At 42.2% G+C, this 24,138-nt stretch overlaps 1 protein-coding gene across 4 annotated transcripts in view; it reads left to right on the top strand.

Annotated features, from left to right (window-relative positions):
- Positions 1–24,138, top strand: part of znf521 (zinc finger protein 521) — a 90,614-nt gene that overhangs the window by 29,967 nt on the left and 36,509 nt on the right. For 3 of the 4 annotated variants that reach the window (XM_030160779.1, XM_030160781.1, XM_030160780.1), the window contains 3 exons: positions 8,636–12,147; positions 12,303–12,387; positions 12,736–12,768. In XM_030160779.1, coding sequence (XP_030016639.1) covers positions 8,636–12,147; positions 12,303–12,387; positions 12,736–12,768 — 3,630 coding nt within the window. The remainder of the gene's footprint in view (positions 1–8,635; positions 12,148–12,302; positions 12,388–12,735; positions 12,769–24,138) is intronic. The other variant, XM_030160782.1, reaches the window with a different exon arrangement.

Genomic DNA, 24,138 nt, shown 5'->3' with positions numbered 1-24,138 from the left:
GAAAACAATAGGGGAAACAAAGCAAACCCTTAAATCTGTCTGCCATTTGCGCTCACATACTGTACACACATGTCATGAGTATTCTGGCACAGTTACTGGGCCAGGGAAGTGCTGGTCTGGGGCCTGGCCCATTCTCCAGAGACAACCCCCCCTCCCCCTTCGCCTCCCTCTCCACCCCCTTCCCCCTTCCTGTGCAGTCTGTGGACACAGTCTGAGACGACAAGGTTGCACAACAGCTCACAAAACCCCCACTTTAAAAACATGATCATAAAAATCACAGCCAGCTATTAGAAATATGTTTAAGACAAGTAAAAAATAATTAGAAGGACTGTGATAATTGTGTAAAGAGGGAAATAGATCAGACAAATTATGTGAAGAACTGCAAAATCTTGCCGTGGCTTTGTTACTTTGCTGTTGGTTCATTTCGACATTGATCCACCCTTCCATCTGTCATCCTTTTCCTGTGCTCCTTCTTCAACTCTAAATTTCTTTCTCTCTTTCTTTCCATCTTTCTTGGATTCAAAAGTGGAGGAGCCTTCTGGCTTTAACGGAGAGGGGATGAAGATGTTTATTCATCTGGAGGGTATTAGAGGCATGATTAAGGAGAGGAGGGAGTAGTAAGGCTGATGCGACGTCTGCATCGCTCGTTCATGGGCTGCCTGCGGGATTCTGGCCAACACACCAGGAAAACAAGAAATGAAGAAGGCAGAAAAAAAAAAAAAAAAACTTATAGTAAAATTTGATTCTCTCGGGAAAGGACAGAAGTTTACATTTTAGCCGTCTCGCTCACATTCACGTTCTCGTTCTTAGTCTCACTCCCTGTCCTCACAGCTAAGCTAATTATTAATGAATGCGGTTTCTGTTGAACCTTGGAGAGGTGTCAGAGCTGCAGTCACTGAGGGTTAAGAAATCTTGACATTTAAGACAGGGATGCATGAAAATACATCGTCTTGCTTGAGTTGATGCTTGTTTTTCTTACCCTCCCACTCTCCTCTCCGAGATGCATGTTTTCTTCTCCCTCCTGGGCTGTCTCCAGTTGTTTTACCACTGACAAGCTGGGATGGCATTGAGGAGATATCAAATAGAGCCACAGTGTGTTAATCAGGGGAACCAAAGGTCATGGGTCAGGAGGCAGGGCAGACATTTATATATGTGTGTGTGTGTGTGTGTGTATATTTATATATATATATATATATGATGCTAATGCTAAAGCTAACACTAGAGTCCAGCAGGTTTGTTTGCCCATAAGTACGTGACTTTCATCATCATTACTTTAGGATGAATAAAAATAGTTTTCAGGAGCATCTGGCAGAGTAACTGTCCTTTTTTAAAAATGCTCCAAATGCACTGAAACATAAATCCAAGTCTCTGAAATTATCTTTATAAAGTGAAATAATTCTTAGTAGAAGTCTACCCCAGGTTTTATGGGACACTATGGGTTGTTTGATTAAAAAGAATTAGACCCTATTTTCTGAATTCAGTGGTTGCTGTGCTTGGTTTTAAGTAATGGATAGTGCCTCTTGAAACTTGCAGAGCAAACCCTATTTTAATGAAGCAACCATACAGTAACTCAGCATATTTCTGTATGTACAACATTTTTTTTCTTCTCTATGCTGATCACATAAATCAAATTTCTGTGAGTAACTAAGAGTTGGGAAAATAAAGGAGCATCGAAGTAAACTCTTGCGCAGCGAGGAGATATTAGAGTAGCAGTTAGTAGCACAGCACAAAGCTGCAGCATCTCTCATAGCGACTGACTGGCTAGCTAACTGTCCGCTGGGTCCTGCGCCTGGTCTGCCGCAGTGTTGAGGGAACAGCACACACACATATACACAAGCTCAACAGCCTATTGAAGCTCAGCCCAGTCCGGTCCCGCCTGGCCCAGCACTCCCTTAGAGCCAGTGCAGTGAGGCAGGCGGTGAAGGGGCATGCTGGGGGACAGATTGTCATCCTCCCTTCTCCCCCTGGGAGGCTCACTGTGGCTGCTGGTCCAGCCAAGACCTAGGGAACAGCCTCCTTCCTGTTTGTGCTTTAGTCTACCTGAAGTGGTCAACTGGCCCTCATCTCTGCACCACCAGTAGCTCTGTTCAACATCCCTACCGCTCAGAACTTACCACTGCCCAAGTTTCATCATTTTAGCCTGTTTTATAAATACTGTATGAAAGTGTATCACATTGCACTGAAAAGATTCCAATCAGCTAAAATGCTGTTTTAATTTAAGTTTCTGTGCATTATCATCATTTATTCATGATGCCATATCCGTCTATCTCATTTGAGACAGGTTTTGTTTTTCTAATAATTTCAATAATTCAGACCAAGTAGAATTCTTCAGAAATAATAAAACCTCAACATTAGGTCTTGAGCCCACCTGCTGTACTCTGAATAGTAACCTGTTATGGCCTGCTAATTCACCTTTCTTGAGTTATGGTGTAATTAAATGTCTCCCTGCTCTTGTCCTCCTATTAATTTCTTTCTTCTCTTTTTTTCTGTAATTTGAAAGCAGTAAAATAAAGCACTCCTGACAATTTAATTTCTTTTTAACCCCTGCCCGGTGACTTTGCCCTGCAGTGATTTAACATTTTGCTCTTTCGTACAAAATACACAACAGACCATGCACAGGAACAAATATTATAATCAACCTCCACAGTCTTTACATGATCATTTCTTTTATAAGTGCTGTTTAACCCAAAATTAAAGAGGTTATATATGTTTTTACCATGATGCTCTGACCTTCATGATTCCATAGTAGGATTCAGTGTTTAGGCAGCAGTGTCACAAGCACAGAAATAAACATCTTTTTTCATACTTGATCTAATTAAAAAAAAAAAAGAACAGTATTATTAGTGACTTATTTGTATTAGTAGTGGTAACAGGGCTTTGTGATAAGTAATGGAATTCCACTTTTCATTGTGTCTCACTATCACAGTAAGAAAAAAGCCTAGTAAAGGATGACTGGCCGCCCTACTTTTCCTCCTCTGGCCTTCCATTTGTCTAACTTTCCTGGGACGCCACTGGGGCACTGTGATTTCTGGGACAGTGACCAAGTGCTCCTGTCTGAGCTGGGGGACGTGGGTAATGTGGACAAAGTAGTTGACAGTTTGCCGCTTCCCCATGGTTGAGAGACAGAGCCATGAGGGCCAGAATAATGGACACCCAGACCACAGAGTCAGGACAGCGCTTGATGTTCCAGCTCTTTGTGTCAGGCCCTGTGTGAAAAAATCCCCATTGACTGCAGTGCAGTTTGAGGGTGTGCACATTTATCCTGTACATGTGTGTGGATATGTGTTGTATTGTGCGTGTACATGATGTTAGGCCAGAGTAACTCGGTGCTACGGCACTGATGAAACCCCGGGAAGTGAATTTCTATTTCATCTGCTGTTTTTCCAACTCATCCAGTAAAAGATAGCATCCTTGTTCGCTGCTCCTCCAGTCGTCTCGCACAACCCCTCCTTCTCATCCTGTAGCATAGTGGATTTGATTGATCTGTAGCAAGGGGGGAGAGGGACCTGACATTTCTCAGTGATGTGTAAAAAACATATTGTGTTTGCTAAGAAAAAAAGAGGAAAAAGGGGGAGACGGGCTGAGCATACACACAACACTTGACTCCAAAACGCACACATAGACGACGCTAAGTCTGTGGTTTAGTTGGTAATAGTACACAAAGGCTCCTTTCAATACCTCCATTTCTCCTTATATTTTTGTGTTGGAATCATTTGCAAAAAGCCATGTGTAGCCACCTGGCATTGTGTTGGCAGCTACTGGGAATTATCACTGTTTCATTTTGACTGGATTTGATGTCTTAAAACAGGGCTGTAGCAGGACTACTGTGAGTAAAGCCCAGCACTGGGCCTCTTCCAATAGCTCTGTCCTCTGAGCTCTGGGTCCTGAATCAACGGAGTGATTCGTTTATTTGACTGGAACCGGTCCCACACAATCGAACGGTCTCAGCCAGGGAGACTGAAGTCTTAGCTAATGTAAAAAATTCTCCCCCCACCTCCTCTATTAGATCTTAAGTGGTTGTGTCACAAACAGGGCGGTACATGATAGCGCGTTGTTCAGACACACATTGCTATTTGGGCATCAGAACAGGAAAAGCGTTGAGATGACACATGCATTGTCTCTTGGGAAAGGCTCACTACTTTTCCCAGTAACTGTAAAAAGATCCCCTCTCTGAATATGAAGTGGGGTCATGGTGTTACATCAGACAAGTTGTCAGCTTTTTGTTTATTCAATGAATCCCCAATCCCCAATGTGCCACAAATACACTCAACGCAAACACATCTCTTATGACAACCACTATGTACAGATCTCTAGTACAACACACAAAAAGATAAGGTTTGGCGGCTGAAAGCATGGCCATCCTTTGCTTTACTAGAATGGCTTTTGAACAAAGTCTAGCTCTATAAAAGTGGCAGACAAGTGATAGTAAAATCACTTTTTTTGATAAGATAAGGTCCTGGACATGGATAAGAGTTTGGCTTCCTAAATAGAGGAGATGTACTCTGTTGCTGTTAGGCAGTGATAAGCTGTCTTGAACTGCTTCCAGGACCTCATACACGAAGGTTTGGGCACCAGCAATGAGTTATTCCCAAACCGAACTCAAAGGTTTCAGAGAAGTGTATTACTGGATAAAAAACAAAAGGAATCACAGCTCCTCTTTATTAGTCATTATGTGTCAGAGTTTGAGCATGATTCACTCAGAATAAAAGTATGTAGTATATATAGCACCTTTCAAAACCTAAAATTGTTTGCTTAACAATGGCAGAAAGTTCAGGTCTGTGTAAATAGAAATCGCAGCTATTGTCACCCACTTCAAATGACATCTTCACATTTTTGGTTTGCTATGTGCTATTTCTGATTGATTCTGGAATGAAGCCACCAAATAACAAATCAAAGTTTAGCTACAAAATAGCAAAAACCTGCCAAACCATTTATCATGAAAGTTGATGTTACATTTTCGGTAATTAAAAAAAAAAAAAAAAAGACCCGGAATAAATCTATCTTGATTTTTTAAATGTTCTAACAAAAAATAAGATTTTTTTTTCTGCCTAAAGGAGATTTTACATCTCTATATTAGGCTACTGTACATATTCTTTACATAAATCGTATGTTGCCTCGCAATATTATGTTTAGTTCACACTATCACAGTTCTATGTGTCTATGAAACATCTTTTTTTTGTTTTTCAGTTTTAATCATTTTTCCTAATTTTGTGATTCATTTAGCATTTAAAAAAAATTGCCACCATATGTATTATTGTCCAATGGGACGCGGTGTCATCAGGAAAATTAATGGCTTGTGCTTAAAAATATATTTATATATGTTGCTAATTCTCTAATACATTAGTTGCATAAATCAAAACATTCTTCAGGGGTTGTGAAAGCTGTGCCGCTGTGTACAGAAATGGAAAATCTACCTGTTCCCAGCATTAAGGATTTTATTTGAACAGGAGTATTTACTCTGGGAAAGGGTGCTATAAATGAACATAGAGGAAGTGGTGCACAAAGAGTAATTCAGACTGACTTGAGGAAACTGAGACTTATGTGTAAAGGGAGGTTTTTCCAGTAAAAGAAAAAAACATTGATTTGTTTATCGCTGTCACACACATTTTATTAATCTTACATATATATGGGTTGCTTGAGAGTGATAAGGTATGCGTGAGTTTAAATAAAAAACATCTTATATTGCAAGTTAGAGAGAACTGAATATAAATGTTACCAGTAAATATAACTTTGATACATTTTATACTGTCTACTATAGGAGCGCAGTGTTGTTTTGTTCCATATAGGAGACATTTAAAAGAGAAGGAGGGAGGGGGCAGGGACAGAACTCCCAGAGAGAGACAGGCCTTAAGATGGAGGTCTTCCTCCCAGGACGTGACAGGCTGTTGGCTGGAGGATGCTCAGGAAGGCCTTGGCAGACCAACAAAGACAGCCCTTCAGCTGCAGGGTGTAGTTTTTCAGGCCCCAGCATCCCCTTTGGCAGCAGCACAGAGAGTGCTGGCGTGCACAGGCCCCCGGCCCGAGAGACAGGGAAGTAAGGCCCGTTCTTTTATTTACTCAGGCTGCTGCTGAGGCCTGGGCATTTCTTGTCTGGGTGAAGAAGGAAAAAAACAAGTCTCTCTCTCTTTCCTCTTGAGGTCTCCTGAGGAAGATTGCTCTTTCATCTACAGTTGTTCACACACTTGTTTCGGCCATTGCGCTTGTATCTGTATTCTGTGTGTTCATGTATGTGAGTGTCTATATATGTTTGTTACTGAGCATGGCTGTGCAGTGTGTGCACTCCGGCTCTCCACTGTATCTACAGTGTGTTACTGAGCGCATGTGTGTTTGAATGACTGCAGTCAAAATGCAGTGAAACAGATGTGAAACAGATCTTTTTTTCTTTTCTTTTTTCAATCAGACACTTTGACGGCCGTCACAGCCTTACATTTGTGTTACAGCCGCAGGAAAAAAAACAGCATGTTAACCTCAGATCAATTTGATGATGGCATCAGTGGTGCTATACAGTAGGCACAGCTGAGGCGGAAGCACAGTATTGTATTATAATACTGTATATTCAATTTAACAACTTGTTGTATTTCACATCCTTAATTGACCATTGTACATTTAAGGCTGTTCATTTCTGCCAGTGGAAATGAAACTATCTCCCACACGTCCCCCATAGATATAACTTATGCTTATTTCTGTTTGTTATTGGAGTAAAGGCACTAAATAAATAATATACATCAAGTAAACAAAAAAAAAAAAAAAACTGGAATGATGTTGTCCTGACAGCTTAGTAATGTCTCAAGGCAAAGACATCCTCATTTAAGATTGTAGAATTTCATTTAGCCTTGTATACAAGCCCATTTATTTGTTTGTTTTATACTATTGTCTCGAAGCCAATATGTTTGACTGTAAGGCATTGGCTGGGGTCATTTTTCTTGCACTGTCTTCTTCTTCTATACCCTGGGAGGCAGTGTGAGAGAGGGCAGATCCACCCCCTCTGTGGAGGAGGGCATAGCACTGAGTCACCCATCCTCCCTGAAACCAGAGAGGAAGAGAGAAAACACACTGAGACTTGTATGAGAGATAAAGCAAGTACATCAGGCAAGGTTTGCTCCTTGAGTGAGATGTGTGTGCAGAGTGGGCGCCTTGCCAGGGGTGGGAGGTTTCCGGGAGGGCCACGGTGTGGAGGTGGGCTCTCAATGTGCCGCTTTCAGCAGTTTGGAGGGGCAAGGGAATGGCCTCCGACCCCATCTGTTTCCTGAAGATAGGCCCTGATGGGGGTAAGTGCTCAGAGAGGGCATGATATCCTGACAAAGGGCAGATCTCCCAGCAAAAACAACAGAAAGAGAGAGAGCGGGAGAGAGACTTAGATTTGTCAGCTGAAGGAGAGTATAGAGAAGTTGGATCCTGGAAAGAGCTCGTGCTTTTCCTTTGTCCCTCTCATAAATCTTTGCAGTTTCCTCTTGTTTTTCCCATTCCAAGTTTTGGCCTTATGACACTTTTTTTTTTTTTTTTTGACTGAAAGGGGTTGGGATTACGTTGTTTTATTTAGGTAAGGAAGTTCACAGCACTTAGAATTCGGCAGGGGAAGATGTGGTCTGTAACCTTTTGAACTTGTGGAAAGTGGTGCTCTGTCTTTTCCATTCATATCACCGTGTTGTGCAGCAGCTGAATGGAATGTCGGCAAAGAAGTGATTTGAATAGGGACACATTAAAGTAACTGTGTTTATGTATTGTCATCTGACGGGTGCTCCCTGGTCATTCTCTACACCTGCTTGTCCTTGAGTTTGATAGTTAATCACTCATTTGTTTTCCCCCATTCGTTTCCTTCTCCCCTCCTTGTTCCTGCATAGTGTATCTGCACATGGCACAGTCATCCATCGAGTATCAGTTGCCTCATGGCTAAGCACAGACTACACAGACAAATATGATAATAATGCATATTCTATAATCTGATATTTATTGACTGATGTTCTGAAAGGGCCATGTTTCATGAAAATCATCTGTTTTGCAGACGAGAGTTCCTAAAGGCTATGCATAGCTGTGGTCTAAATTGCACATTTTATCTTCCCTTTTACCCTTGAGAACTGCTTTCCTTGTCTTTTTATCCTCTTCTTTTAAGGTCACTTCAAGGGCTGATATTTTTCAAAAAAATTATTTAGTAATTGTTCAGGAATAATAGAAATGTTCTAATTTACCTCATGCCGGGCCTACATCCTCAAGTACACCCATTGTCTTGTGTTGGCTTTAAATGTCAGAGAGATTGTGTTTTGAGTCACAGTGGGCTAAGCCATTACATGGCCACATACAAGGTTAATTGTTGTAAAAGTATTTCCACTTATTCTCTTCTCTAATTATACTTTAAATTGCATATTTAAATGTAACTTTTTAGATAACACCTAAGGAGAAGTATTGTTTCTGCTGAAGAAAAAAATGCTCTAAGTTGCAAAGACCTCTAAATTCATACACCACTACTTTATAATTACCATGACAAATAACACAGTGGTGGCCCACCTTTCTTATTCGAAAGAGTGAGACAAATGAGTTGCTTACAAAACACCTCCCTTATTCTCTCTTTGTGTTTCAGAATTTTCCACTCTGACTTAATAAACTCCTAAAGTCTTTTTTTCTGCCTTTTGTCTTTCAGACGGTGCAGATATTGAAGATGATCCATCATGTTCCTGGCCAGCATCATCTCCATCCAGTAAAGATCAAACTTCTCCAGGACATTGTGAGGACTATGATTTTGGTGAGGACGAAGGAGGCCCTGGCCTGCCATACCCCTGCCAGTTTTGTGATAAGTCCTTCAGTCGCCTAAGTTTCCTGAAGCGTCACGAGCAGAGCCACGGCGATAAACTCCCTTTCAGCTGTACTTTTTGCAGCCGCCTCTTTAAGCACAAGCGCAGTCGTGATCGACACGTGAAGCTACACACTGGTGATAAGAAGTACCACTGTGGAGAATGTGACTCAGCCTTCTCGCGCAGTGATCACCTCAAAATCCACATGAAAACTCACGCCTCCAACAAACCCCACAAGTGCCCTGTGTGCCGCCGAGGCTTCCTTTCCTCCAGCTCTCTCCACGGCCACATGCAAGTACACGAAAGGGGCAAAGATGGCAGTAGCTCAAGCCTCTCTAGAGCTGATGAATGGAAGTTGAAAGAAACCCGCAAATGCAGCCGCTGTGAAGAAGGCTTTGATGTCCCTGAAGAGCTGCAGAGGCACATCGCTGAGTGCCACCCAGAGTGCTCTCCATCAGAGGATGGGGGTTTGGGTGCCACCCTGCAGTGTATTTACTGCCATGAACCCTTCAGTGATGAAGGCACCCTGCTGACACACATAGACCAGGCCCACAGTCGTGACAGGAAGGGCCACACCTGTGCTATATGCTCTGAGCACTTTGTATCAGTTGAGGATCTCTATGCCCACATGGACATCCACCAGCTCCCTGAATCTAGTAACCATAGTAACAGCCCTTCCCTGCTAACTGTGGGTTACACCTCTGTCTCAAGCACCACCCCTGACTCTAACCTCTCTGTTGATAGTTCTACAATGGTGGAGACAGCACCACCTGTACCCAAGACAAGGGGCAGGAGGAAGAGGACTGCCCAAAACACATCAGATATGGGAGGGCGGTCCTCCAAACAACCTAAGGTCTCCTACAGCTGCATTTACTGCAACAAACAAGTGTTCTCCAGTTTGGCTGTGCTTCAAATACACCTCCGAACAATGCATCTGGACAAGCCAGAACAGGCTCACACTTGCCAGTTTTGTCTGGAAGTTCTGCCATCTTTGTTGAACCTAAATGAACATCTTAAGCAGGTCCATAATGCAGAGGACCATGCTGCCCTTTTAGCCAGCTTACCTGACGCCCTCCTCCAGTGTAACTTCTGCCCTGAGGTGTTGAGTGATCTCAATGCTCTTCAGGAACACATTCGCTGCTCCCATGGCTTTCCTAGTCCAGTAGCCAAGGAGAGCAATGCCTTCTTTTGTCCCCAGTGCTTCATGGGGTTCTTGACAGAGGCTACCTTGGAAGAACATGTTCGTCAGACTCACTGTGATGGGGGAAGTCTGCGCTTTGATTCCCCCCTGGCAGTAACGCCCAAGGAACCTATAGTAGAGGTATATTCCTGCTCGTACTGCACCAATTCTCCCATTTTCAACAGTGTTTTGAAGCTCAACAAGCACATCAAGGAGAATCACAAGAACATTCCATTGGCACTGAACTACATCAACAATGGAAAGAAATCCCTGCGCACTCTTAGTCCTTCTTCTCCAATATCTGTGGAACAAACTGCCATGCTGAAGCAAAGCAGCTCAGCCTCACGCACTAACAGTGAGTTTATATGCAACCAGTGTGGAGCCAAGTATAACAGTTTAGATCTTTTCCAGACTCACCTAAAAACACACCTTGATGGCTTGCAGCCTCAACTCACCTGCCCACAGTGCAACAAAGAGTTCCCTAATCAAGAGTCCCTACTAAAGCATGTGACAATTCACTTCACTATTACCTCCACGTATTACATCTGTGAGAGCTGTGACAAACAGTTCACTTCAGTGGATGACCTACAGAAGCATTTACTTGACATGCATACCTTTGTTTTCTTTCGTTGCACTTTGTGCCAGGAGGTTTTTGACTCCAAAGTGTCTACACAGCTCCACCTTGCAGTAAAACACAGCAACGAAAAGAAAGTATACCGCTGCACTTCCTGTAACTGGGACTTCAGGCATGAGACAGACCTGCAGCTCCATGTCAAACACAGCCATCTGGAAAACCAGGGCCGTGCTCACCGCTGCATCTTTTGTGGTGAGTCCTTCGGCACAGAGGTGGAGCTGCAGTGTCACATCACTACACACAGCAAGAAGTACAACTGTCGTTTCTGTAGTAAAGCCTTTCATGCTATTGTCCTTTTGGAAAAGCATTTAAGGGAGAAACATTGTGTATTTGAGGGAAAGGCGCAGAACTGTGGTGCTAATGGCTCCACTATTAGCGGTGGAGACAGCCAACCAAAAGAAGATGCTGAACTACAAGGTCTTCTAACTAACAGCCATGGTAGTGGGGCAGTAGGAGGATCTGTTGTGGAGTCTCAGAACAGCCATGATGGTAGTGAGGAAGAGGTGGACACTGCAGAGCCCATGTATGGGTGTGACATCTGTGGGGCATCTTACACTATGGAGTCACTTCTCACTAATCATCAGTTGAGGGACCACAATATACGCCCTGGTGAGAGTGCCATGATGAAAAGGAAAGCTGAAATGATCAAGGGCAACCACAAGTGCAATGTCTGCTCCCGCACGTTCTTCTCTGAAGCTGGACTAAGGGAACATATGCAGACCCACCTTGGGCCTGTCAAACACTACATGTGTCCCATCTGTGGGGAGCGCTTCCCTTCCTTGCTCACCCTGACAGAGCACAAGGTCACCCATAGCAAGAGTTTAGACACAGGCAGCTGCCGTATTTGTAAGATGCCACTCCAGAGTGAAGAAGACTTCCTGGAGCATTGCCAGATGCACCCTGACCTAAGGAACTCCCTGACAGGTTTTCGCTGTGTGGTATGCATGCAGACAGTCACCTCCACTTTGGAGCTCAAAATTCACGGTACCTTCCACATGCAAAAAACAGGCACCATGTCCTCCAATCAACCCATGGGCCGCACCAATGCAGTCTGTCACAACCAACAGCAACATCACGCCCAAAAACCTTTTAAGTGCGCCTCTTGCCTGAAAGATTTCAGATCCAAACAGGATCTAGTGAAGCTGGACATTAATGGATTGCCTTATGGACTTTGTGCATCCTGTGTCACAGCAGCTGGTTCCAAGAGCTCAAGCCCAACAGTCAATGGAGGAAGGCAACAACAACAGCAGGGAAGGGCCAGCACTCCGGCAACAACTACAGCCACATGGGTCCAGGGGGAGAGTCTCAGCCCTGGTGAGGGGAAAGGCAAAGCTGTGTCTTCATCATCCTCATCCTCCTCCACATCCTCATCGTCTGCTGCCAAGACACGATGTTCCAGCTGCAATGTAAAGTTTGAATCTGAAGCAGAGTTACAAAACCATATCCAAACAGTGCATCGGGAACAGACAGGAGACAGCAACAGTGGCCAGCTCAAGACTCCCCAGGTGTCCCCCATGCCCAGAGCAAGCCCTTCACAAACTGAAGAGGTACTGTTAAAGAACTCCTCAAAAAATTCAGGGATTGTGTATTATTTTGTATTGCTATGTCAAATTAGTAAAACAAAACAACATTTTTCTATTTTTCTATTTTTAATTCAGAGTTTGCTACAACAAATCCTTTTTCTCTTTGCTGTTATTCACAGAAGAAGACATACCAGTGCATCAAATGTCAGATGGTTTTCTACAGTGAATGGGACATTCAAGTTCATGTGGCCAACCACATGCTGGGTAGGAGATAACTCTTTTTGTTTTATTCATTATGGTCTCTGTTGCAGTCCCGAAATGACAAAGTCGTATAAAGCAGTCCCTGTGTAATATCTATGTAAATGGTTCCACATTTTCTTAACCATTTCTAATATGTAACATAAATTTAACCAGTGATGCCTTTAGGTGTGTATTACAAATGTTTTGTGTCACTGTCATAAATACAAATTTACAACTCAATCAGGAAAATGTAATCAATTTTACAACAAATATTTTAGAATTTTAAATACATTTGCATACTTTTAAAGCTGAAACACATACAAAGGACTGATATGCTATATGTAATGAAATATTTGACCCTGTCTCATTCAGGCTCACAAGTATCTGGATCACATCACCAAATAGGTGGAATTATTTTAATATTTTGACCATCAACTGCATCCCCAGTGTTGTGCATTTATAAACCTATCATCTTCATTTTCTTCATGCATGTGAATGGTAAAATATAGTTTGTGTGCATGCTTGTGCAGAAAAATATCTCCGCTTCAAGCCACTCTATAATGAAGGTGGTTTGAAGTAGTGGAATCATACAGATTATTTTACCACATAAATACCAAACAGTTTTTATTCACTACTGTTTAATATTCCAAAATTTTACCTGACAGCAGTGTGTAAAATCCTTATATTGCTCCTGTTACATTTTTTAGTTCTTTTGGGTATTGTTTTAGATTAAAGCCAACATTTTACATTGTAATTAGGACTAAATTTACAGCGTAACATTTTATAATAAAGGTTCACTGTAAAGTATGTACACTGTTGGTAAAAGGGCATAAAATGTAAAGGAATAAAAGTAAGAATCTGGGAACATAAAAAGCATTTATATAGTAAACATTATTTGACTATTAAGGATTATAATATTTCACATCAGCACACATGACTGTTCTTATACTATTTTAACATTTTACAGTATTATGAACAACAAAGCTAGAAGTTTAGGAAGGATGATGTGATGCATTTTGTAGCACTTTAATAATTTTATTTCAGCGCTTCCATATAGCTTACTTCCCAGATTTTTACCCTCTGCATCTTACATTTTGCCCCTAACACTGTATTTGTGCACACTGTACAGATATATCATTATTACACAGGAGTAAAACTGTAAATGTTGTCCTAATTATATTGTACATTGCTGTTTTTAATCTACAGCATTACCTTTGTTGGTTTATTGTGCCTCTTAACTGGTGTGTTTAGATAAATGAAATGAAAGAAAGCAAAATGCGGCACTTTAATGGCATCAAATCAACTGAAAAAAAAAAAGAAAAATATTTCTGTCACTGTTTTACATTGATCTCAGAGAATCCAAATCTCTCATTTTCTTTCACAAGGCTTCTAATCAAAGTGCACTGCTAAAACACTAACTTCCACATTTCCAAATGTCTTTACTTTTTGTTGTCATTTGTAGACAGGCAGAATAAATTTGTAGCGAACAGACAATTGGAAAACAGGTTTTCTTGCCTGCAGTAAGTAGGCGTCTGAATTCCGGTCTCACATTCCTTTATTCATTCATTTATTCAGCTCGTTTGGCGGCTCTTTCATTACACTGCATTATCTGTTGTCTTCAGTGGGAGAGAGACTCATTGATCTGGAACCAAACCGCCTCTCTGTTTGGGACACGCTTCTAGGCGCAGGTGAATTTAAACACGGTGGGCAATTCTATCAGGACCGGTAGGCAATTCTATCAGGGACCCACTGTTTGTGCATAAACAATCAGAAGCATGTGATTTGTGATTTTGATGCTGCGGTATATTTGCAAAGGAGAGAGACAAGCTGAGAGTGTGTAGGTGTGTATTTTGTATTCATCTTTGAGATCTGCTCACCCACTATTCTACTGGGGGTGCCTAATACAGTACCATGCCAGCATTAGTCCTTTCTCTCGCAAAGGCAGGCACGGAGCACACTGGGAGGGTAGAAAACAAACCCCCCTACTGGTTATTTTATGTCTTTCAGCCACACAAGCACACAGTTCCCCCATAATAGTGGAATTCAGACAGCTTAAGATAACAGGAGGATAGGTGATTGGGTTATTGTCTGATGTCTTACTTCTCTGATATGCCATTGCTTTGTATTCAACGTGATCACGGGTTTCATCAGACTCCTCTAAAGGGTTTCTGTCAGATACATTTGTTTTGTGATCTGCAAAATGCAGAGAAAACAGAACTTGCTGTAATGAAAATTTGGTAGGATAAAAAAAAGTTGTACCCATTTTGAGAAACAAACACAAAGGAATCAAGGTGCAGAAAAAAGGAATATACAGAAATTCTGTTTAACAAAGAGGTTTGGAGCAAACATTCTTGGGGTTTGTCATAGTTCGGGGACAGTGTTAATGCTGAACTACTATGCTGTAGTTTTTGAAGAATAAACTTAGGAAGGGGTTACATTTGATTCAGCCTATAATCACTGCAAAGCCAATTTGGGCCAAAAACACAGAAAAAAATAGTCATTTGGAAAAGCTCTAAATACCTTCTCTACTGAAAAAAGGGACACTTTCTCCTTTTAATGGCCATCTGCACAGGAGAGGGGAAACAGGGGGCTGGGGTCATCTCCGCTCAGCTGTCAGCGTTATTAGCGTAGGTAATGGAGCAGACGCTGGATTCATAGGGGTGTTGTTTTCATCCATGCCCCGCTCCATGGTGTCAGTTCACACTGATAACTCTATATATAGTGATGTGGCGTGACATAACCATAGTGCTAAGTGTATGGAACAACAAAACCTGAGCCTGTCTCACCCAGACAAGTCCATATTAGCTGCCTTTGTAATACAATAGCATCCCTAAACGAAGTGCACTCAGCCACCACCCTTGCCACCTCCCGTTGGACCAAAGTGCTCATGGCTGCCTCTTCTGTATGACTGCCAGCACATTTTGATGCATGGATATTACACTCAGATGATGACGGTCCTGGTACAGACATAAAGTGCAGCTCTGGTGCCCAGCTACTCGACATTTACTATGATAATGGAGCTAAATGAAAGAGAAGGAGGTGGCCATGGGTGCAGAAGGGTGTGTAGCAGACCAGCCCCAGCCAAGCCTGTGAACGGCCCCACGTGTCTTAAGATGGAGGCCGCAGCCTGCTAGGGCCCAGATGGATCAGTACACATTTGCTGTACAGCTGGTCGCTCTGTTTGGGGACCTGGTGTGATACTCCTATGGAGAAAAAAATGATATCGCCACCATCCAAGGAGCAATTTAATAGCAGGCCAGAAGACAGCTGGCCACTCTTTAGTTTAGAGTTTTTTTGGCATGGCACACTTACAGAATTGAGGGTGTCCGATTTTTCTCTAGAGATACACAGATTTATACAGCTTTCAGCTGCTGCAGTCACTATCAAATGCCTTATTTTAATTTTTCTTTGAGATTAGAACTAAAATTTGTCCATTTGCCATGAGGGTCTGTAGTAATTGCAAAGGACAAAATATTTTAAACCAAGTGCTCTGACAAAGTCATCTGTTTTTAAGAGGATCTTTGAAGGTCTTTCATTGACACAAAAGCCTGTTTGGTTTTAGCAGCACGCCATCATGCCACCCCATTGCTTCACTTTGACCCCTGTGTAAACTATGACATTTGGAGGCTCATGGGGGGCACACTTGGCCCATTTATCGCACTGTTTCAAATGTCCCTCTGTAGATTTTCAGAGCCCTGACATGTTTTGAAGCAAGACCTCTGTCTTAAAGGGTTTTAAAGGTGAAAAGGTTTTTGCTTTTCTGTTATATCTGCTTTCAATCCAATTTCCATCTCACTCTTGTCCATTCCAAACAGCTACTGCCAAGGTGGCAGTGCTCAGAAGGACAATCGCAAACAAACAAACCAAACCACTTCCCAGAAAAGTGTTTTTGGGGTCACCTCTACAGATTTTTTGGGTTGGTGACAGCACTGTGCTTGAAGCCAAGTCAGGGAGGAGCCTTCTCTCACAGAGAGGAGCCAGTGGCCTGGTCGGCCCAGGCAGAGGGGGGCACTGGAGGGGTGGAAAGGTTCGGGGGCGGAGAGGGAAAGGCACATTTGCTGTACAGCTGGCCGCTCTGTGTGAAGCAGGCACTGTGGGCCGTTACAGAGCTGGAGAGGAGAGCAAGTGAGAGGCCTTTAGCTCTCCTCTAGTTTCTCCTCCTCCTCACTGTTCTCTTTTTCTCCTTTACCCCTATCTGCCCACTATCCCTCCCTTTTGCTCTGTCTCACCATCTAGCGCTCACATTTTCACATTAACTGAGCTCCAACCTGGCAAAACACACTGTGTTGGCGGTTAGAGGGGGAAAAGACAGGAGGCACACTGTAACAGTATTTGAAGCTAAAAGTCTTGTTTTGTTTTTTGCTATGGGCTGTAAATTATCCTTGACACATATCCTCTCGACTAGTACCCCAGAGCAACTTGGCCAGTATATGTTGATTACATGGACGACATCACTGTTTGCGTCCTCGTGGTAACACATTTACTGCTCAATTAAATATTTCTTTTTCGTCATGGTGCATAATGAGAATATGATGTTGTGATTCTTTGTTTCTTTTCCTTTAATCCTCTTTGATTAGGGGGGTCTGATGCTGTTCCCTCAGTTTCTGGGACTCATTCATAGAGCACGTACACATGTAATCTGCTAACAAACATGGCCAAACACTTCTCGTTTGACTCCTAGGGGGCTGGATCAGAGTCAGAACTCAATAGACAGCACAGCACAGGAACAGGATCAATCTTATGAAATAAATAAGAGAACAGGCTTGGACCAGCCAGTGGAAACAAAGGAAACCATGCATGCCATATTCTGAGTGTGATATCTGCCTGCTTTTATTAATTGGTGATTAATAACGCCTCTCTGTTCGTTAGCGCAGTCACCTCCCGTGCAGCCAAGTGTGTAGCTGCTAATATGCAATTATGCGCACCTTACTGCTCGTTACATTATACCTCTCTCTGACTAATGTGGCACCCATGAAGAGAATGGAAAAGTGAGCTGCAAAAAAAGCTATCAATAAATTTCTCACATTCACTGTGTGTTACCCACCTGTCTGGTTTGAAAACAAGAAAAAAAAGTTTCTTACAAATTCCTTACTGTAACCAGGAGACTGCATTAAAAGTTTTACAGCATTGCAGAGACTGTTTTGCTCTTCCCGGTGTTTTTGTTGTAAAGCAGAGGTAATTGACATCACCATGGGGATGCTCTGTTGCTAGGCCAGACAAGCTCGGTCTGATGTGGTCCTTATCTATTGATTTTCCTGACATTTCCCCACACCTCACAGACTAGGCCAACATGTGAGAAAATATCTGATGCTCTCAGTTCATACAGCCTGTTTGTACAAACTCTGAGCGAACACTTGCTGCCCTGGACTGCATTGCAATACGCTAGCTTGATGTGATCATGGTGATGGTGTGAAATCTTTTCAGTGACGGCCTGGAGGGCTCGCTCTTGGATAATGATTGTACAGCACAAACTGTCAACAAAGTATGATCATAGAAGTCCATGTACAATTATTAGACCTATTTGGATCTAAATTTATGGATCTTCATTTAATGGAGGATTCACTGGTGTACTTTGCAAATACTATGCTAGTGTAGACACAGTCTTGGGTGACCTGAATAAAGGTAGGCTCTTCCTGTGCTTCTGGCCATGTTTTATTGATATACAGGAGGGATGTCTCCTTTAGAGTGTTAATGCCAACCCTTGTTCTGAAGTGAAGCCCATAAATACTAGATGATCAGAATTAACCTCTGCATTACTCCACCTCCCTATGGTCTCTGAGATGTCACCAAGGCCGTAGGTGCATGCGCACCCCTGGTCTGATGGGGTTGCTTAGCAGTCTGACTGGAGGGGGGCTTATGGGAGAAGTGCAAACAGACAGTCCTGCCTTAGTAAAGGTCAGAGCTGCAACTTACACCTCTCAAATCCCAGTCTGGCCCTGAGGGGACCAGGGTTCCAAGCGTGCCTAGAGATACTTGTGGTAAGGGGGAATTACAGTGAGAGTAAAGTGGTAGGCTACTGGTGAACTGCATTGCATTTAGAGGTTGTCAACACCAATAGTATTGTGACAGATCCGATCTAACTTTGTGTTGTGCCTCTCACTTGGTGTGTTTTTGGAATGACATGCACGCAGGGACACAAGTAGCTATCATATGTTACTAAATAGGAAAGAGTTACAGTGTTATTCTCAAAATTGTCGATAAGCACGCTTTATAGGTGCAGAGAGGTTAGTTTTAGAATAAAAAACAGACTCTAAAAGGAGTACAACAAAAAGTTTTGACTCTCTTTATGGAGCACAATGGTGGTTTTTCCAAAATACCATGTAACGAATGACTATCCTCATCGAACTTTGCCTGTGTAAATGGCAGACAGGGGAGGAGAGGGGAGGGGGATAGGGTTCTGAAAGGCCCCCCAGCGTCAAAGCCTTAATAATCATGTGAGCAGCGCTGGACTTCATTACCCTCCTGTTCGACAGGCCGAGTGCCAGCCTGGATTGCTGGCTGGCTGTGGCAAGGTCAACGGCGGAGGAAAAACCAGTTACTGTGTTACTCTGGAGCGGAATGGAGAGGGGCGGCCATCTGTCAGCTCAGGCCTGCCATACCCGCAGAGCAAATGGACACGGGCGGCCAGAGGAGAGGCCACAGACACCCATAGAGCTAAACCCAGTGAGCATAACACGGAGGCATGGACTCAGATCCAGCCAAAGAGATGGGCCTTGATACCACTAAAACATATATATACACACAGCAGATAAGACTATCACCAAGAAATTTGGCAGAAGTTGAGTGTGTTTATGCATGTTTGTTTTTTAGTGTCAGCTCACTATTGGGCTCCTACTGTTTTAAGTCCAGATGGCAAACCATTTGATAAAAAGTTAATAAAAGTTTTTCTTGGCTTGCCAACGGTAAATGTTTTAATCATAGTGCTCTTTTATAAATTTCCTGTGAATTTAGAACATATTTTATTTCTCTGCTAGAATCAAAGAAAAGAGAGGGATCTGATGCAAAAAATATGTTTTCTTTCCTAATGACAATACAAACGACAGTGGCGTTTGCGATGCTCTCGTATCTCGTGGTCCTCCATATCGGGCTGATTTTTAGTGTTTCACCTTGCTTGCTGCTGCTGTCTTAATTGCACCAACCCTCTCTGTGAGGACCTTTACGATGCCCTCTGGCCAAAGTGGAAGAACCCTGTGGAATGTTCCAAAGCTGTCTAATAGGTTTCAGGTGCTGCGGGCCACCAGCCAGCCCCCAACCATCACCCCACTCTGCGTGTCTTGTGTGATAGGACTCCCAGCTCAACACTCAAAGCACCGCCATTTTTCCGTCTAAAAGAGACAGGGCAGAGCTGCAAAATGGATACCTATTATTCGGCGTTAAGAAAAAGAAAATAAAAAGGTACTCAGAAATCTACTATTGTCCTTAAGTTGATGCTAGTCAATTTAATTTAACTGAACAAATCAATACTTATGTGCCGATAGGATGAAAATAGAGATTCAGGCATGTAAATAGATGAAGTTCAAACTGAAACATACTGTGACTTTAACATCCCATAACTTAGCGGAGCAAAAGTTCCTCCTTGTTTTCCTCCTGTGCTCAGTCTGCCAACCCCCCCGGCTTCAGCATCAACATGCTCCGGAAAACATGAAGATGGTCCTGGGCAATTCCCCCCACATTAATGGAAATCACACAGGAACTCCCTGGATGAAAGCTTTATTAGTTATTAAGGTTTAATGTTGATATCAGTGCTTATATGTTTACTGGAGTGCACAGTGCTGCTGATGTGGAATTGTCAGAGAGGTGCAGATTTAGTAAGGAATTAGTGTACACCCAGGATTTAATTAAGGGGATCTATTTCCATCTTGTTAGAAAGCGATAATGTGAGTACCGCATGCATCATAGGTTACCATATTAAATGCTGCTTCCTGTAACAGCATTATATTCACTACAGTAGGTGACTGTAGATGATAAAACAGACGCAGTAATATTCTGTTTATGTCATGAAGACTGGTAGTTAAAAGGCAGTCGAAGGAGACACGTTTGAATCGCACTTTTCCAGAACCCGAGATAATTTTATAGTTTTATAGTTTTATGTTTATACCTTCCTAAAAAATTAACAACAAAAAATGCAGTCATTAGTGGTAATTGATCATGCTTCCACTCTTTTCATGCGTCTTGTTTCATTTCTAGCATGACAGTGGAGTGTGAACACTAAGGAGACATGGCCTCTTTGTCTCCGCATTTGTCCCACCACTGCCTAGAGACCCAAACCTTAAGCCACTCACTCTCTGATTAATCTTTAACATTTATAATTACTAATTAAGTTAGTAAGAGACTTTTAATGTAGTCCTCCTTCAATGGGGAGCAGAGAGGACAACAGATCATTAGCTTCAATAATGAACGTGGATGAGACAGATAATGGCCTATGATAGGTGAATACTGACAGTTACATTAAATGAGGCGAGTATATGGGAAATGCTGTTACGAGTAGCAGTTCGTGGATTCAAAGGCATAGAGAGACAAGGTAGTAAAGTACTCCACTAACTCCAGAAAGGCCTTGAAGCATGAGGAAATCTTACAGTTTGCTCTAAATAAAACACACTATCTATCTTTGATGCAGTCAAGTCTACGTTAATAAGAAGCATATACCATCTAATATACATAGATCTGCAGTTAGAACTGTGTCAACACTGGTTTCAAGTACAGTTTGTATTTATTCTTTCTCACTGGTTTCACTGAGTTTTTGGTCTCCCTAATGTCTCAGGTATGTCTCATTATCGCATTATTACATTAGTGTCTGCATTATCCGGGTAGCTGTAAGTTGCTGCCCATTAAAAGAGTCATTTCATCTCTGTTTTTTTTTTTTTTTTTCTTTTACCTAACGATGATGCTACTCTGGCACATTTCGTGAGCCTTCCCACTTTGGGGAAGGTGCTTATGCCATAATGATTATTATCATTAAGAAGATATTAATGTGCTTAGTGTTTGCGACCCAGCTGCTCATCATGGCCTGAGCTCCCTGCCGGGGAGGGAAGAGAGCCGCTGCCAAAACGGACAGTGCACGTAGGCCACCGCCCACCTGTCCAGAGGTTTCAGGGTCAGTGGAGGTCATACCCACCTACCTCCCTGCCCTCTGCTGAACTGGAGGAGGGATGGCTCTGAACATAAAATTAGTCGAGATAAATAGGGATATGTGTTGTGGAATGAAGTTAAAAAGGGCTGCTGAATGAACCAAAGCTAAAGCTAAAGCGTCTTCCTCTTATACAGTATCAGCATACATATTAATTATAGTTGTATTAAGCTGCTTTGAAGGGAAATGTATGTTTTCCCTGAAGAGATTCATGCCACATAATTATTCACTGAATTTCAATGTGGCTATTATTTAATCTATTTCAGTTTTTTTTTTTTTTTTCTTTTTTTGCATTAAATGAGAATTTTGTTTGAATTTAGTTTTTTAATTAATCAAACAGAAATTTTTGGTATTGTAAAAGCGGGGCAGTGTTATATGGGGACATCTGTTTTGAAGCATTATATAGATGGTGTGGAGCTCGAATGTAGCCTGGCTCAGCCTCTTCTACTCTCACAGTTTCAAATTGCTGCTTCATTAGGGCTTGGAAAAGAAACCCATGGTTACATTTAATCAAACAAATCGGTATGGCAGACCCACATAATCAATCACAATCCTTATCCAATATGCTACATTCTGTAACTACCAAGCTGGCTTGGAGAAAAGTCAATTACGGACCCTCTCTCAGCTCCTCTGTTGGGCTTGCTGTGATATTATACTGTTTCTGCAGTTGTTTTCATTATGCAAACATAGACTGTGAGCATCTCACATATGCAGCCTTTTCCTATTCATTCAGATATTTCCTATTTTTCTTTTTAGACTGCTCCTTCTTGTATGAAACATGGACTGGGGTTTTGTTGAGGAGTACGATGTGCCATATTTGGAATAATCAAATTAAGTATTAATGGTTTTTGCTCTCACACTAACACTTGTGTTACACAGTGGACTGCAGTCAGTGATGCTGTTGATATTTCATATATTTTGCATCCATATGGATCTGTTCCCACTATCGCTGCCTGTATGAAGTAATTTACAATTTGCTTCTATAGACACTCTGCTGTCTAACCCACATTTTCCTGCATATTTCCTACATATGCACATTTATATTAAGATAAACATGCATTCACTGCATAAAAAAAGAAATATTGCATCCTCAACCTCAAACACTGTAAACATGCACACATCCTCTACTGTACACATACTGTATTCATCACTCAAGTCATCAATCCCTTTTCTCTCGCTCACCCTGTGTGTTCTTTCTCCCTGCCTTTTCACTTCAACAAGCCTCGCTCACAATCAACATGCTCCATATAATACACACAAGCAGAAAAACATACACAGGCACGCACACGCAAGGTAGCTAGGTTGGTGGGGGCCATGGCTGCAGCTCTTCTGCGCAGTCCCAGAGTGGCTCCTGGGGCTCGGCTGCCAGTTGTTTGCCAGCGTCTCCGGGTGGAATTCATTCAAATTAAAGCGGTGGAATGAGGCCCGAGTCCCAGAATGCCTCGTCCCTCTCCTTCATCAGCATTCCGCCGATGAGAGTAATTAAAGCAGAAATTAATTCTGCTGTAAGCAGAGGAGCCACAGAATAACTGATATTAGAGGCTGGATGATGAATGCTTGGCATCAAGGGAGGTCTCATGGGAGGAAGGGGAAATTCACAGATCTCTTTTTCTTTCTTTCTTTTTTCTTTCTTCTTTCTTTCCATTCGTCTTGCTTATTTCTCTTTCTTTCCATTTGTCTTTCTTATTTCTCTTTCTTTCTTTTTGGTCTCATTGCCCACTGCAGTGTTTCAATTTCTTTAATTTGTATTGTCTACATTTCTCCTGTGTTTCTGTGTCTGCTTACTATTTGTACCCTTCTCATCTTTACATTTCTTTCATGCATCAGAGCAACATTTGTCCTTTTGCACCGTGGTAAGATTGCCACCAAGAGCCGTAGTGCTTGGCTTTAGGCATGACTGAGGACATTGTCACTCCTCTCAGTAACAGCATTTCGCATTCTGTCAGCACTGGTGTTTTCATATTCAGTCACAAGGCATTAGAGTGCACTGATGCTGCAAATGCTAGCACTTTGTTGCTTGTCACCAGAAGTCAAAATGGAGAGTGCTTCCCAGTGAACTTTATAAAACTGAAAAAACTTATTTTAAAAAATAACATGTACACAAAAATATCACAAAAACAAATAGAAATCAATGTTAACAATCAGCCGAGAAACACATAATTAGTGACTCATCCTGTGTTATATGTAGTGGAATGAAGCTAAACACTTCATATTATTTTCAACATTTCCTCAGGCATAGTTTGAGACTGAACCTTGAAGCTCTCCAGATGATGTGATATTCTACCCAGGATGATTCAATGATCCCCCACGTCCCCTGACACTTTATTTTTGGAATAGCACATCTTTAGCAAGAGCAGTCACAAGACTGAAAGACAAACAACTGAACTCATGAAACACTGAGGCTGTATGAAGCTGTCAGTGAGGCTGTTTTCCTCTCTTAGAATCAAATGGAATTGAACAAAGGTTAGCTCTTTGGGGCTTTATGGTAATGTGATATACGATGCTGCCATGGAATTTGCCAATGCATGTCTTAGCACTGTCTGACTCCAAGGAAGGAGTGAATGGTAATTATACTGACCTCTGCTCCTCCCTTTCTTATAATGCCCTCTGGGTAAAAAGCCTGAGGAGGTAATAAACAATACATAGAT

The sequence above is a fragment of the Sphaeramia orbicularis genome, chromosome 17, assembly GCF_902148855.1.
Source record: "Sphaeramia orbicularis chromosome 17, fSphaOr1.1, whole genome shotgun sequence".
NCBI lineage: Eukaryota > Metazoa > Chordata > Actinopteri > Kurtiformes > Apogonidae > Sphaeramia > Sphaeramia orbicularis.
Note: the sequence above shows the minus strand (reverse complement) of the source record. Positions and strands in the feature narration are given on the sequence as shown.